The sequence below is a fragment of the Pinus tabuliformis genome, chromosome 5_2 (assembly GCF_031772625.1).
Source record: "Pinus tabuliformis cultivar Carrire ecotype Pingquan chromosome 5_2, CPIR1, whole genome shotgun sequence".
NCBI lineage: Eukaryota > Viridiplantae > Streptophyta > Pinopsida > Pinales > Pinaceae > Pinus > Pinus tabuliformis.
This window is the reverse complement of record NC_142306.1, coordinates 745,322,070-745,337,800: the sequence shown is the minus strand read 5'-3', so window position 1 is coordinate 745,337,800 and position 15,731 is coordinate 745,322,070. Positions and strand designations below refer to the sequence as shown.

General features: G+C 37.7%; 1 protein-coding gene across 1 annotated transcript in view; it reads left to right on the top strand.

Annotated features, from left to right (window-relative positions):
• The first annotated feature begins 713 nt into the window (after positions 1–713).
• LOC149161383 (bifunctional nitrilase/nitrile hydratase NIT4A-like) overlaps positions 714–15,731 on the top strand; it is a 96,870-nt gene continuing 81,852 nt past the window's right edge. The window contains exon 1 of the mRNA XM_089436981.1: positions 714–1,331. Within this exon, the coding sequence (XP_089293107.1) occupies positions 1,208–1,331 (124 nt within the window). The 5' untranslated portion in view covers positions 714–1,207. The remainder of the gene's footprint in view (positions 1,332–15,731) is intronic.

Below are 15,731 nucleotides of genomic sequence, written 5' to 3'. Positions count from 1 at the left end.
CCTGCAGAATCTAAGTGCCTTCAAAATTTTTGATGGTGCTGAATCCATATACAATCAAAAAACCAATTTAAATAATACAAATCAAAATTTCACTTCAAAATCTAAAAATATCAAATTCTAAACAACTCCTTTAAAAATTATTAATCATATTAAAATTTACATTTCAAATTGAATTCCAACTCTATTTGTATTTTTTTTATAAGTATATCACATTACAAAATTATAAAAAATTCAAATAAAAAATAAATTAGTTTTTTTTAAACATATTATTAATATTTAAAAAATGTTAATCCATATTAAAATTTACATTTTGAATCGAATTTCAACTCTATTTGCTTTTTAAAAGGGAGTTGTCTATAATGCAACTTTTTGGAGATTCCGACAGAATAAATTGAGGTTAAATCTTGATTTGTTGCAGTTAAAATGATTTTTTAACTGCATATTTGGATTCAGCACCCTGAAAAACTCGTGGGACGCTTTGATTGCAGAAACTAGCTATCAAACTTGCAATTCCAATAAATTGCTGTCGGATTTTGACCGAAAAAACTCACCGGAAAAACTTCCAAAAAATCATATTATACCACTCCTTTTTAAAGTAATAATACATTACAAAATGAGTAAAAATTCAAATAAAAAAAATATTACACATCACTTTCACTATCAGAACTTATACTCTCAACGGGACTCCCAACTAAACAATGCATTTTAAAACAGATGATGTGTTTCACCTGGCATTTCAGGTTACAGAAGAGCCAATGCATTTTAAAACAGATGATGTGTTTCACCTGGCATTTCAGGTTACAGAAGAGTCATCGAGGAGATTAAGCAAAACAGTACAGCAGGGTCGGATGTGATGATGCAGTGGAATGAATCCATGATTCTATTTTTATATTAGCGGTCCCACTTCATTGCCGTGGTGATTCTAATAGCAGATGCATGAGAAGTTACCACAACTGGCCCAGATTCAGAGTCAGGTTCGATACTAATTCATTCCTGGACGTGGACGAGTGAGCTCGGTGTGGGCTGTGGAAAATGACAGAAAATTAGAAAAAAGAACAGCAGATTTCATCCTGGACCACGAACAAAAGGATACACAAAATGAAAATGGGAGAGGAAGATGGTATATATCTGGGTGAGGTCTGCCACAAGAAGAATTATCATCTTCTTGTGAGTAGTATAATCGTAATTATTATCATCTTCAGCAGCAATGTCTATGACAAGCATCCCCGAAGTGGAAGTTGAAATGGGCTCGGCATCGCCTAACGCCAGGACTGTTCGAGCCAGCGTTGTTCAGGCCTCCACTGTCTTCTACGACACTCCTGCTACTCTCGGTATGTTTTCGTATCTATGTTACAAATTAGTCTGTGATAAGCCTAATTTAGAGTGCCCAGAGATTTTAATGTGGTAGAAAATATTCCAAGATGCAAACATGGTGTATCTGACAGTCTATTATCCTGTTTATTGTCAACATGTCCCATGGGCAAAATTTTACTACGAAAGTGATTCCTGTGGCAAGATGCCTCATGGGCAAAATTCTACTGCGAAATCAGTCAGACAGCTTAGACATCAGAGTTCCTTACTGATTACCAGCCTGAGTATTATCAGAAATCTTTCCTTGTAGTTGGAGATAAGACTTGTTTTCTTTTCTTTTTCTTTTCGTAAGTGAACCATTTATGTCGGCAGAGCCTGGAAAGGGTGCACTGACAATCAAACCTGAGCAGTTGTGTTTCTCTCACCAATCTACCACTAGACGACAGCCCAACCAACATACTTTTGTATCTTTTATTGTCTTCATTGTAGAGAGATGAAAGCTACAAAATGGCTTCATACAAATCTATCTTTCAAAATTTAGATGCAATTAATACCTATTTTGTTTAAAGCTCGGGTTTCTTTCCTCAAAACTGACATATAGATATTGACATAACTGCTGGCCGAGGAAAACTTCACATTGCCACCATACAAGTTTTGGGTTTCCTTAGGACATTATTTCATCTCGCAAAATCTTCTTGTGCTATTGCCATTTCCTCTAGCAAAATCTGTGTCAATTTTGACTTCTGTGATCGCTATATTTTTCTGTACATGCCTGCAGCCAGACAATCCTTTTTGGCACAGGTCTGCACATGGATACAGAGTCGTAAATGTGTATACGATTTCTGGCTGATATCCGTACTTTTCAGTCTGCAACAGGCTTTTTCTGCTCTTAGTTTCTATAATTCTATTTAGCCAATGTTCAAATCTTAGGTCATACATATTGGTACAAAATTCCTGGAATTTCATTTCTTGTGCTCTGATACCATGTTAAATTTACAAGAGAGGAGAGAGCAAGACAGGAGAGAGGAATATTGAAGGGGAAGAGATTATTGTCATGTGAATTTGCATACATGAACATGACAATCTCTCCTACTCATTTGCTCAATGCTGTGGTTTTCATAATTGCTGACCTAATAATGATTACTTGATTGACTATATTAAATAAACACGTTCCGTTAATGACGGACATCACTTAACACTAAATGTTTCTGTAATGTAATCTTATAGCCTAAGCAGCTAATACCTAAAGGTTAACACTAAATGTTTCAATAACATAATTTTATAGCCTAAGCGCCCAATACCTAAGGGCTAACACTAAATGGACATCAACACTAACACGGGTAACTGTAAAACTGCCAGTGGCAAACCAGAAAACCGATACTCGTTTGAACTTGATATAGTCATCATACTTGTGAGTACTCATTAATATTCATAAGAAAGGGGAGTATTGATTGGCCAATATGCTGTCAATGTGAGATGGTTGAGTATTGAGCTGATTACTTGACCCATGGGCTTTATTTCCATATTTGCAAGTATGACAATTATGCTTAGAACTGATGCTGTGTGACAGGTTCTAATGGATGACGTTGCCTCCTTGACACTGTTCTCTTTAAATGCCATTTTGGAAAAAGGATCATTTGCAAATTGTCCATTTAAAGTGTTTTTGCCATATTTTTGAATAATGACCCAATTTTGAGAGAGCTAACTTGTACAGCCTTTCTCTCAGCACCTGTAGCACTTCAAGATGTGAAATTTGGAGCTGTAACACCCCTGATCGATCATCTTTCCCATGGTGGTGATCTTCATTTGATTAGACCTCTCAATCTCCAAATCATGCCCCTTCTACAGTGCCTTGCAACCGTGTGTTGCTACAGTCTTCCAATGTATCTTTACTTGGCTATGAAGGACCAGCATGTCTCTTCGCTGCCCAAGCATCCCTTATCACTGATCAGATAGATAGGCTGACTTAATTTTTTTTGTTATTTGAGGACCTGGTTCAAAACTATTATGTTTTTATTGCTGTTAAATCTCAATTCAAAGAGAGTTGGTGAAGTATTTTGTGCAGCACTAGGGACACTAAGGATCTATTCCCTTGGCTACCATTTTGGCAAACAAGTTTGTTATTTTTTGACATCAATTGGAAGGTACTTTTTGACATTAAAAAGGAAGGTATTTGAATATTTAAGGGGGTAAACATTTTTTGGAGTGAAATAGTTTTTCCCAGTTCCACTTTTATTTATAGAGCTCGTGGTAAGTTAAGATAATTTATTAGTGTCCAACAAGTGACCATAAAGTGGGTCCATGGGATTCAAAAGTACACCCTTTGTGAATAAACAATGGGAGTGCAAAAGCAACTTCTATCACTACTCTAGTAAAAGCAGAGAATAAGCAAGCTAATTAATCAATAGAAATGCAAAAATATCACAGATACAAAACGACAAGATCAAAACCATGCCAAGAATACGATGTTGCTCTCAAAGCATGCTGGGACACAAAGTAGAGTGTGTAGAGGAAGAGGATGGCTCCCAATTTGAGTCATCGATGACTGTGAGGGGACCAATGTATTGCCTGATGATGTCCTTTGATGAATATCTATTGCTGAGAGGGCATGGTCATGTAATGTTGGAGGAGCCCTGGATTGATGAGGTCCATCTCTCCTAAAATCCAAGGTTGAGGTGAAGAATCTCTAAATTGAAGATCAATAGCAGGGGGGAGTCTGGAGAACAGTACTCTATGTAGATTTATATAGGACTTGGGACTTTGGGACCTCCTAGAGTTGATTTGTTTGGTGGTCTAGTGGGATATGTACTGGGATATAGAATAGGAGTTTGTCAATAGGCGCTCCTAGAACTTGGTCCTCTGAAGGTGGCAGGGTTGACAAATCCTCTTGGGGTGGGGAATGTGGTGACCTGTCTCAACTTTCAGCCCGAAGCTGATGGGAGCTCTATTTGAACTGGCAAAGGGGGATGCTGAGGATGCGCGTCCAATGTCTACATGAGGTATACTCAGGTCTAACAATCATACTATCAATCTTGGAGGCTTCTAGCTAGAATTTTCTTCGAGTTAATTTTAGCAAGAGCTATCTTGGGAGAAAGATAGCAATTTTGGAAAAGCAACTCTCTTATTTTTATCAGCCTTTAGGTTTAAAACACATCCACAAGCACAAGTAAGCAAGAGAGCAGATCATTAGTGCCAAGTTCTTCATCCTTCTCTTGCTATTGAATCTTCTTGTCGACGAGTCTTACAGTCTGAGTTTGAGAGCATCAGCTAGATATCTTTGTCAATCAACCAGGCCTTGAGCAGCGATTTTCAGGCTATGTTCTCTTCACTTCCTTGGTGCAAGCTTTGATTTGATTTGTATCAAAGCTTTGTATCTTACGACTCTGATTAATGAAAGCGAGTTTGTTTGATTTATGAGGTTGTTTACTATTAAGAATTTCTTTGTGTCTTTCTTTGCTTTAATGTCTCATCCTGGGGATTTTAATTAGCAAGACTTACTTTGTGATTAGGTCATTGATTTTCTTCTTTTCTCTCCTCTCTCATCACCCATCGAACTTGATACTAGTCACTTGTATATTTTAGAACATCTTTTTGTTATAATGATGGTCATATTTACATGTAGTCCTTTATGGCTAAGTGGCCTCTTTACTGTATCACTAGGTTATGGCTTAAGATCTGTTATGAAACCAGCTCAAGAAAAGATAGAAAGGAAAGATCAACGCCTTAGAATTCAGCCTCTTCGAGGGGGCAACCTCCTTTACATTACATAAATGAAAAATTCTTGGATGATACAAATGACAAAACCTCCTTTCTATATATAGGAGTCTAAGGAGTCACAATATAATCCAGTCGACCTAACAATAATAATATAAAGCCACAAAAATAACAATAGAGGGATTCTATGGGGCACAGAAATAACAATATGGGGGTAATAGGGGCACAACAATATAAATAAGGGGTATAACTACAATAGTAATGGGGTAATCACTAGTATTATAGGGACCCAACATGCCCCTCTCCTTCAAAAAAGTGTTGTCCTCAACGCTTGAGCAGTTCTGGATACTTCTGCATAAAATTCTCATCCTCCCATGTGGAATCTTCAGCGGATAAGTTCTTCCACTTGATAAGATACTCTGAAATTGATCGATTTCGTAGCTGTCGAGTTCTTGTTTCTGTGACTGCTTCCGGTTCCAATATAATTTTTCCTTCCTCGTCAAGTTCTGGCAATATTGTTTGAACTGGGAGCTTGTCGCCTATAACCTTCTTTAAACATGAAACATGGAAAACTGGGTGCAATCGAGAAGCTGCAGGAAGCTCCAATTTGTATGCCATAGTACCAATCTTTTGCAACACCTTGTACGGACCATAATACTTTGGTGATAATTTATTATCCTTCTTAGCTTGCTTTAGGGACATTTGCTTATATGGTTGTAGCCGTAGGAATACCCAATCACCTACATCAAAACTTCTTTCACTGCGATGTTGATCTGCCTGTTGTTTCATTCTATTTTGTGCCAACACGAGGTTATCCTTTAAGAGTTGGAGGACTTGTTGTTGATGTTCGATGTGATGTTCCACTGCCTGAACCTTAGAATTTTCTCTTAAATATGATGTGATGGATGGTGGTTGATACCCATAAAGTGCCATAAATGGGGTCATTTTTGTTGCTGTATGGAAGGAAGTGTTATACCACCATTCAGCCAGAGGCAACCATTTGACCCATTGTGTCTGTTTATCAGATACAAAGCAACGAAGATATCCTTCCAAACATTTGTTTACTATCTCAGTTTGCCCATCAGATTGAGGATGATAAGATGAGCTATGAGCTAACTGAGTACCAAGACAAGAAAATAATTCTGTCCAAAAATTTCCAGTGAAAATGGGATCTCTGTCACTTACAATAATCTTTGGGTTTCCATGTAGCTTTTGAACTGTTTCCATAAATGCAGTAGAAACTGTACTGGCTTTAAATGGATGTGATAATGCACAAAAGTGTGCATACTTGGTAAGTCTGTCAACTACCACCATGATGACACTCTTTCCCTCAGACTTGGGTAAACCTGTGATAAAATCCATTGAAACCTCCTCCCAACGTTGGCTTGGAATGGATAAAGGTTGTAATAGACCCGGTGTCTTAATTGTTTCAACTTTATTTTGTTGGCAAACCAAACATTCCGCCACAAACTTTTGAATATCTGATTTAAGGCCATCCCAAAAAAATTCCTTCTTAACCCTGTGGTAAGTTTTTAAAAATCCTGAGTGCCCTCCTAAGGGAGAAGTGTGCAATTCCATAAGAATCTTTTGTTTTAGCTGGGAATTCTTACAGAGGTATAAGCGATCTTTGTACCATAACGAATCATTTTTCCAGCTAAATGTATCAGAAGTACTGGAATCTTGTTGTAGCTTTCGAATAAGTGCCCACACTTCTTCGTCATTCTTCCATTCCTCCCTTGCTTCGTTTATCCAATCTGGTTGGATAATAGAAATGGCACACAACAATGCTTCCACATCCTCATCCTTTCTTGAGAGTGCATCTGCCACCACATTTTGCTTCCCTTTTTTGTAGATGATTTCAAAGTCATAACCCAACATCTTTGTGACCCACTTTTGTTGCTCTTCAGAGGATAATCTTTGTTCTAAAAAGTATTTAAGGCTATCATGATCCGTTTTTACCTTGAAGTGTCTTCCCATTAGGTAGGGTCGCCATTTCTTAAGTGCATGGAGTATTGCCAACATTTCCTTCTCATAAATAGCTTTGCTTAAAAACTTTCCCTTGATTGGACGACTTTCAAAAGCAATGGGTCTTTCATCTTGCATTAGAACAGCACCAATTCCATTTCCTGAAGCATCACATTCCACAATAAAGGTTTTTGTGAAGTCCGGTGTAGCTAAGACCGGTGCTTGGCACATTGCCTCTTTAAGATGTTCAAAGGCCTTTGTTGCTTCCGGAGTCCATGAAAATGAATCTTTCTTCAATAATGTTGTTAGAGGTGCTGCTATTCTCCCATAATTCTTAACAAACTTGCGATAATACCCTGTCAACCCAAGAAATCCTCGCAGATGCTTTATGGATGTGGGGATTTTCCATTCCTTAATGGCTTTAATTTTGCTAGGGTCTACCTTAACTCCTTCATGAGATACAATATGACCCAAATATTCCACCTCCTGGACTCCAAAGAAACATTTGGATCTTTTTGCATATAATTGTTTCTCCTCCAATAGTTGTAGCACCCTGTCAACATGTTCAACATGATCCTTCCAAGACTTGCTGTAGATTAGTATATCATCAAAAAATACTAACACAAATTTTCTAAGGAATGGTTTGAAAATTGAATTCATCAAACCTTGAAATGTTGAAGGTGCATTGGTAAGGCCAAAAGGCATGACCAAAAATTCATAATGACCCTCATGAGTTCTAAATGCCGTTTTCGGAATGTCTTCAATCTTCATTCTGATTTGATGATATCCCGAACGAAGATCCAACTTGGTGAAGTAAATTGATCCATGCAATTCATCCAGTAATTCATCAATGACAGGAATGGGGAACTTATCTTTAATAGTGAGCTTGTTGAGCTCCCTATAATCTGGACACATGCGCCATGATCCATCCTTCTTGTGCACCAATACTACTGGAGCTGAGAAAGAACTTTGACTCGGTTGAATTATACCAGCCTCTAGCATTTCTGCAACCATACGTTCAATTTCACTTTTTTGGACATAGGGATATCTGTACGGCCTGATGTTTGGAGGAACACTTCCTGGAATCAGATGAATAGCATGATCATGATCACGCATAGGTGGGAGACCTTTGGGAGTCTCAAATACCTTGGAATGATTGTCCAGGACTTTTTGGAGATCTGGAGAAATAGATGATTCCAATGTGGAAACATCTAGCGAACATAATTGTGCAATTACACCTCTTTGCTCCTTTTTTAGAAGCTTTGTCATGCCATTAGAGCTGATTATCTTTCCTGGTTTCCCTGCAATACCCCTTAATTCAACTTCCTTTCCTTCCACAGAAAATTTCATGAAAAGTTCTTGAAAATTAAAAGCTATTGTACCCAAGGATTGTAGCCATTGGACTCCTAGTACAACATCAGCACCTCCCATTGGAATGGAAAGCATTGGGCTAGTCAATACATATTCTCCCATGGATAGCTTGATATTATGGCACTTTCCAGAACAATTTATTGTTCCTCCATTTGCAATCATCACTTGACACTCTGGTGCTGGATATAGGAAGCAATTCAATTCTTTTGCTACCCTACAATGAATAAAATTGTGGGTGCTTCCTGAATCAATCAACACTATTACCTTTTTCTTCTTGATTTGTCCTTCTATCTTGATGGTTTGAGGAGTGGTAATTCCCGCCAATGCATTACAAGATATGGTCGGATTTATTTGTTCTTCATCTAGGCTTTGTTCCTGGAATATATCCTCTTCTTTTGACCTTTCTTGCTCCTTTTCTTCTTCCTCTTCACAATCTATGTAGAATAATTTCTTCTCAGCACACTTATGACCTTTTGTGTATTTGCTATCACAATTGTAACAAAGCCCTTTTGCTCTTTTTTCTTCCAATTGTTGTGGTGTCAACCTTGTAGGTTGTGGAAGACTATGGGCAACAACACTTCCGTCTTTATAGTTGTGAATGGTATGCTTCCTAGTTGCCATAATTTTGCTTTCCATTTTTCTTGCTAACCTGAATGCCTTCTCTAATGAATCAGGTTCCCAAAGGCGCACATCATGTTGGATATTATCCTTTAAAGACCCTATGAACACATCAATCCTATGCTCCTCTGGAATATCTTTTACCCTTATGTTCAATTTTTGGAACTCCTCAATGTGCTCCATTATTGAACCCTTTTGTTTGAGACTTATCAATTGGCTAAAAAAAGTGTTGCTTTTTGTATCCTCATAATGTGCTATCAATTCTTCCGTAAAAATTGCCCAAGTGATAAATTGTTTACGAGAACAAAGCCATTGATACCATACAAACTGATTTGGTTCCAAATATAAAGTTGCCATACGTACCTTTTGTGTGTTTTGCACATTATTGAGATCGAAGAATTGCTCCATCTGTAATATCCATGTGGCGGGATCCTTGCCATCAAACTTCCTCATATCGATTTTTGGAATATGGTGGGTCTTCGATCCAACATTAGAGTCTATGGAATCATGATTAACATTTCTTTTGTTCTCATCATGAGTTTCCTTTACTACCTTTTCACCATTAGTAAGTATTTCTTGTAGAAAATTTGTCAAATCTGTCTTCAAATCTGCCATGTCTGTCTTCAAATCTGTCCTTAAATCTGTCTTCAGATCATCCATCTTAGCTTCCATGCCCTTTATCTTAGATTCCACGCCATTTATCTTAGATTCCACGCCATTTATCTTAGCTTCTGTTAGCTTTTGTGAGCGTGACATTTGTTGCACTTGTTCTTGTAATTTTGATATATCATGTAGCATTTCTTCCTCTTCTTCATGAGTCATGCTAGAGCTTTCAGGTTCCTTACTAGGTGTTTGCATTTTCTTTCCTCGGGGCATCAGTTACCGATAATAATGCTTTACTATGCCCTTTGAATTCCTTCAAACCAAGCTTATACAAAAATAAAAAAAAAAACTACACACCTTTTTTCACTTTGTAGAAGCCTGATATTGAATCTGATGTATCTCTGTAATTTCGAATCATCCAGTTCTGAAATTGTGACCTGTAGTAGCCTTCTATGTCCTCTTTCCAATGCCACAAGTCTGATCCAAATTGGATTCTCCAAGGAAGAGTTATGCAAATCTCCCACAGTGACTTGATTATAGACTATTTCAGTAGAGCGAACTTGTATGAAGTGCCACGTGTCACTGTTTCAACCTTTGACTCTGAAAAATATATAAAAGAAACTACAGTCCGTCCTCTTTCTGTACCTTCTTACGAAATTTCAATCCGATGCTCAGAAGAAAGTTATGACGATTTTCCCCAGGTCACCTGTTTTGAATGTAATTCAGGAGTCTGCAAAAAGACCAACTTCCTCAGATCATATCTCCGAAAATATCGCGCAAAAAGCTCTGAAATTCGGACCCAAGGTTCAGCGCGATTTCTTCTCAAATGGGTTTTTTTTGCGACTTCTGAAACGTCACAGAAAAAAAGTTATAGCGAAAATGCCACGATGACCTGTTTGGAGCAGCGAAACCCTAGAATCCAAAGCTCTGATACCAAATGTTATGAAACCAGCTCAAGAAAAGATAGAAAAGAAAGATCAACGCCTTAGAATTCAGCCTCTTCGAGGGGGCAACCTCCTTTACATTACATAAATGAACAATTCTTGGATGATACAAATGACAAAACCTCCTTTCTATATATAGGAGTCTAAGGAGTCACAATATAATCCAGCCGACCTAACAATAACAAAAATAACAATAGAGGGATTCTATGGGGCACAGAAATAACAATATGGGGGTAATAGGGGCACAACAATATAAATAAGGGGTATAACTACAATAGTAATGGGGTAATCACTAGTATTATAGGGACCCAACAAGATCTAACCTAGTTTACATAATTTTACATTATTTCAGGTGATCAAGGTTAGCTACGCATTTATATGAGCTCATAACACCCTCACGGAGATGCCCCACCTCACAAGTTGTGTATAAATATACAACTCATGCCTCATTTGTAATGTCATTGCTTTATCTTTCACTTGAACATTTAGTCTATGGGCATAATATCTCTCTTGTTCATGGTTTCACGTTCTCTCTTTTTTGAGTGCTTCTATTGGTATGGTTTGCTCTTGATTAGTGTTGTTATACATTTGAAGTGTTTACTTGTTTGGATTATTATTTGCTGAATTTATTACCATAGATCAATGACTTCAACATGGTATCAGAGCCAATGTGTCACTTCCTTCCTTATCCAGTGCTGTCGTCATGGCTATATCTGGTCTAAAACTAGGATTTTCAACACCTTTTGGGACAATAAGAAATTACTACGGCTTTTTTCACCAACACCCTCCTCCTCGTAGTTTTTGGGTCTTTTCAACAAAGGTAAGGGAATTCTTTGCAGATTTGTGCCTCTTTTAGGGCAATGCTCTCTTCTTTTTCCCCCTTTCTAGTCTAAATTTTACGTTTCTCCAGGTATCACGGATCTGAAGCTAGTTTTTTTTTTCCCAGCTTTGTTTTAGGATAGCAACAATATTTAGGGTTTTTAAAAACTCTCTTCACCACCAATGCCCTTCCCTTATTGTGATTTTTTTTGGTTTTCGGATCTCCAACAGATTTAAGGGATTGTTTTTACATATTGATGCTCTTTGAGGGCAGTGCATGCTATCTTTTTCTCTATTTCAGCCAAAATCCACTGTTGTTTTTTGGAACAATGATGGAAATAGGTATTATGTAGTTTTCTCCTTTTTTTGAAGACATTTGTTGGTGGGATTATCATTGCTGAATCGAGAGTTTAGAAAATCCTCTTTAGCACCTCTAGGGGTCTCCACCTCTCATATTTGTGTTGGAGAATTGCTTGGTGGCAAAATTTCTGGGTTATACAATCTACTTGGGAGACTATTGACTAGTGGAATTAGCTGATTTCTCCAGCTATCACGGATCTGAAGCTAGGTTTTTTTTTTTTCCAGCTTTGTTTTAGGATAGCAACAATATATAGGGTTTTTAAAAACTCTCTTCACCACCAATGCCCTTCTCTTATTGTGATTTTTTTTTCTGTTTTTGGATTTCCAGCAGATTTGAGGGATTGTTTTTACATATTGATGCTCTTTGAAGGCAGTGCATGCTATCTTTCTCTCTATTTCAGCCAAAATCCACTGTTGTTTTTTGGAACAATGATGGAATTAGGTATTATGTAGTTTTCTCCCTTTTTTTGAAGACATTTGTTGGTGGGATTATCATTGCTGAATCGAGAGTTTAGAAAATCCTCTTTAGCACCTCTTGGGGCCTACACCTCTCATATTTGTGTTGGAGAATTGCTTGGTGGCAAAATTTCTGGGTTATACAATCGACTTGAGAGACTATTGACTAGTGGCATTAGCTGATCTGTAAATTGTTGTGGATATTCCACTGTACAATTCTTCGCAACAAATCTACTAAAATATATTAGAAAATCCTAAATTCACACTATGAGGGTTTATTTTCCCTTAGATTTATCGATCAATTAATCACTGTTTATGGTGTGTGCTTGCAAATTACAATTGTGTAGAAAATAGAGAACAACGAAATAAAACTCACAAACCACAAATTAACCAAAGATATAACTTGGAAATCCCTTTCTGGAGAAAACCTAGTTGGAAGGTGAGGCTGCTTTGCTCTCTTTCACTCAATGGAAAATGGAAGCAAGTACATAGAAGTTAGGCTTGTGGACCGTGGGCTACTGTAGTGCACAAATCCTTTCTATTTTCTCTCTCCCTATTCACTCACGGCTACTCTGCTCATTTATGGGACAAAATGCACTTGAATAGAATGGACCCCTTTTTACTCCTAGTGGCCTAGTTATAACATAGCCCGATAGCCTCCTAGTGGTTAAGGTTGCCTCCATCAACTCTTAATCAATGTTACAATATTGACTCTTCTAGAGTTTTCTTCATCATTATCACGTGTCTAGCTCCTTTACCATAAATAATGGGGGTTGATGTGACATCCTCTCAAACCATTGTGGAAAAATCTGGAAGGTCAACTTTCGAGTGACATAACTTTTGCACACAGACTCTGTTTTAAGTGAATTTTGCGCCATTGGAAAGATATATGTGTAGAATAACGTGAAAAGGTGTTGTGCTTAAGCAACAAAATTTTATCACCCCCACCCAAAAAATTAAAAAAATGCCATTTGATGCCTCAAACTGCGTTTGAAAGGTTTCTAACCCCAAATCACCAAAGAGGGTCCCGCTGGTTAAAATGGTCCCGTGAGCTGATTCCTCCACTTTTTCCACTCTGAAAGCATCAAGATGGATGCCAGATAAGATAATGATCTAATCAAGATCATTAGCCCTAAAGGTTGTGGAACGATGGTTTTTGGATCATATTTATTGTAGGATTTTGAACCCTTTTACATACCTTTAGTGGGCTCTCATGAAGTTTTCATGGAGACTTCTTTTGCTAGATAGATGGACTATTTCTTCAACATACATATAGTGGTGTACTTTGTCAATCAAGATGAACCAAATTCATAAGCAAACTTGGTTTATCATATTCAAAGGCAAGTTGGATTGTACTGGATCCTTGGTATTCAACTCCACCTTATATGTCCTTTCTTACTTTGTCGATCAAGTTGAACTAAATTCATAAGAAAATTGGGTTTATCACATTCAAAGACAAGTTGGGTTGTACTGGATTCTTGATATGTGACTCTACGTTATATGTCCTTTCTATTTTAGGGGTTGGTACCTGTTAATTTTAGATAACAATGGTATGTTCTATGCTTAAGACAATTTACTTCAATGTTCCTTTAGCAACACAATGACATATTTCAATTATATCCAGTAGCAATCACATTAACTTATCAACATTGATAGTAAATACAGATAGACATAAAATCATATGCAGAAGGCAAGCCAAGACAAGAGGACACATGATGTGGCGGATGCTAGGGACAAACCCCAATGTGGAGGAACCCTTTGATCAAATCTTCTTATTATTCTTCAATAGTTCAGTAGAGAGAGTACAAATTTCATAAATACAAGCCCAAAACAGATCTTTTAAATCAGCAGTCAAATCAGCCCTAACCAGAAAGTCAACTGTGGTCAAAGCTGCCCCAAAACATCCTCCAAACAGCAGTCCAATTTGGCCTTCTAGTAGAGTCAAAGTCAACCCAAATTCTTCGGTCAAACCTAGTCAAAGGAGAGAGAAAAACTGCCGCAATTTTTTGCAGTCAAACCTGAAGTCAACACTGGTCAACCTATCCCAAACTTCTTGATTTCTGTTCCAATAAATGCGGCCTAGAGAAATCAAACTTTTGGCCCAAAAACCGAGGTCAATGTTGGTGAAATCACCCTTGGTTAATGTTGGTCAATGCCCTGAAAGCTTCAACCTGTTTTGCCCAGAAAAACTTGGCCTCCTGCCACACGTTCAAAGAAGAGAAAGAGAGTTGCCTGCTACACGTGCAAAGAAAAGAGAAAGACCCCCAAACTGTCGAACCAAATAAGAGAGAGAAGATGATGTGATGAGTGATGTCCACATGAGGAAAATGTCCCCTCTATTTATACACTTCGTTGAGGGTGAAGAGACACATCTATTGGGTTTCATGAGCCTACATTTGATTGTGGCCAACCTTGGCAATTTGTCCAAAAGAGAGATGAATTCATAATTCCATTTTTTCTTGTTAGAATGAGATGATCTTTATATCAAAATTGTACCTCTCCAAAAGAGGAATCCAATGCAATAATCATCTCCATCATATGAGTTGTCCTAAGGTGGAAGTTGGGCCTAGTTGCCAATTTTAACTGTACCTTTCTATTGGATGTAATTGTTGGTGATGCAAGAGCTACCCTAGGCTTCTATAGTGAATCATAGTGCCTCTCGCAAGGATATGAATGCTTGTTTGCAAAGTGAGACCCCTCTCAACTGCTTTGATGTGATTTCCATGTCATAGGTTTGTGGGATCTGTCCCACTATTTATTAATGACTATGAATATTCTTCTTGGCTTCTTTAAGTAAATCAACTTGTTTGTGTGAATCTTTATCTTCCATATTGTGATACCTGTCCTTCTTGGAAATATTACATGCAAGATTGTTCTCTTGGTTTCTCTTGGATGTACTTTCAATGTTTGCTTCAGTCTCATGAATAGATTGTGCTCCCTAATACTCCTATCTGACCAACCTAGATTAGTGACTCTTATTGATATTTGTAGCTCAGGCAAGTACGTCTACACAAGACTTGTGTCTAGGCATGCAAAATTCACACACATTCTCATTAGAACACTTGCTCAAGTGTGAGCAAGTTGCTAATGTAACTTAACCTAAATCTAGCTTTAGGAAAAAGCACAAATTAGTTTGTTGGCTTATTGAGCTAAAAGAATCTTAGGAAAAGTAAAGTAATTTACTTTAGTGACTTCGTTTTGATCTTAGTCGTTGATCTCAAGTGAGGTGAGATCTACTCGACCGCTAATCACTTTGAGATTATGGTTAGGGTTAGGGATTTAGCTCGATGAAAAGTTATAAAACCAAGGATGAAGAGAGGAGAAAGACACACTACAACAACGTAAGATTGAGAGAGGCATCTCAATGAGCAATGTGCTAGGTCCAAAGGAGTACAAAGACGCTGGATATCAAAATCTGTACAAAAGATCGAGCACCGTTCTATGGCAGATTTGTCGGATCAAATCTAGGTTATTTGTATTCCGTATTTGCTCAGTTGTGCCATTATCCCAAGACGAAAGCCCATGTAAGTTTGGATTTTGTTCTAATGTAAAACTTGTTGGGCAGAATCT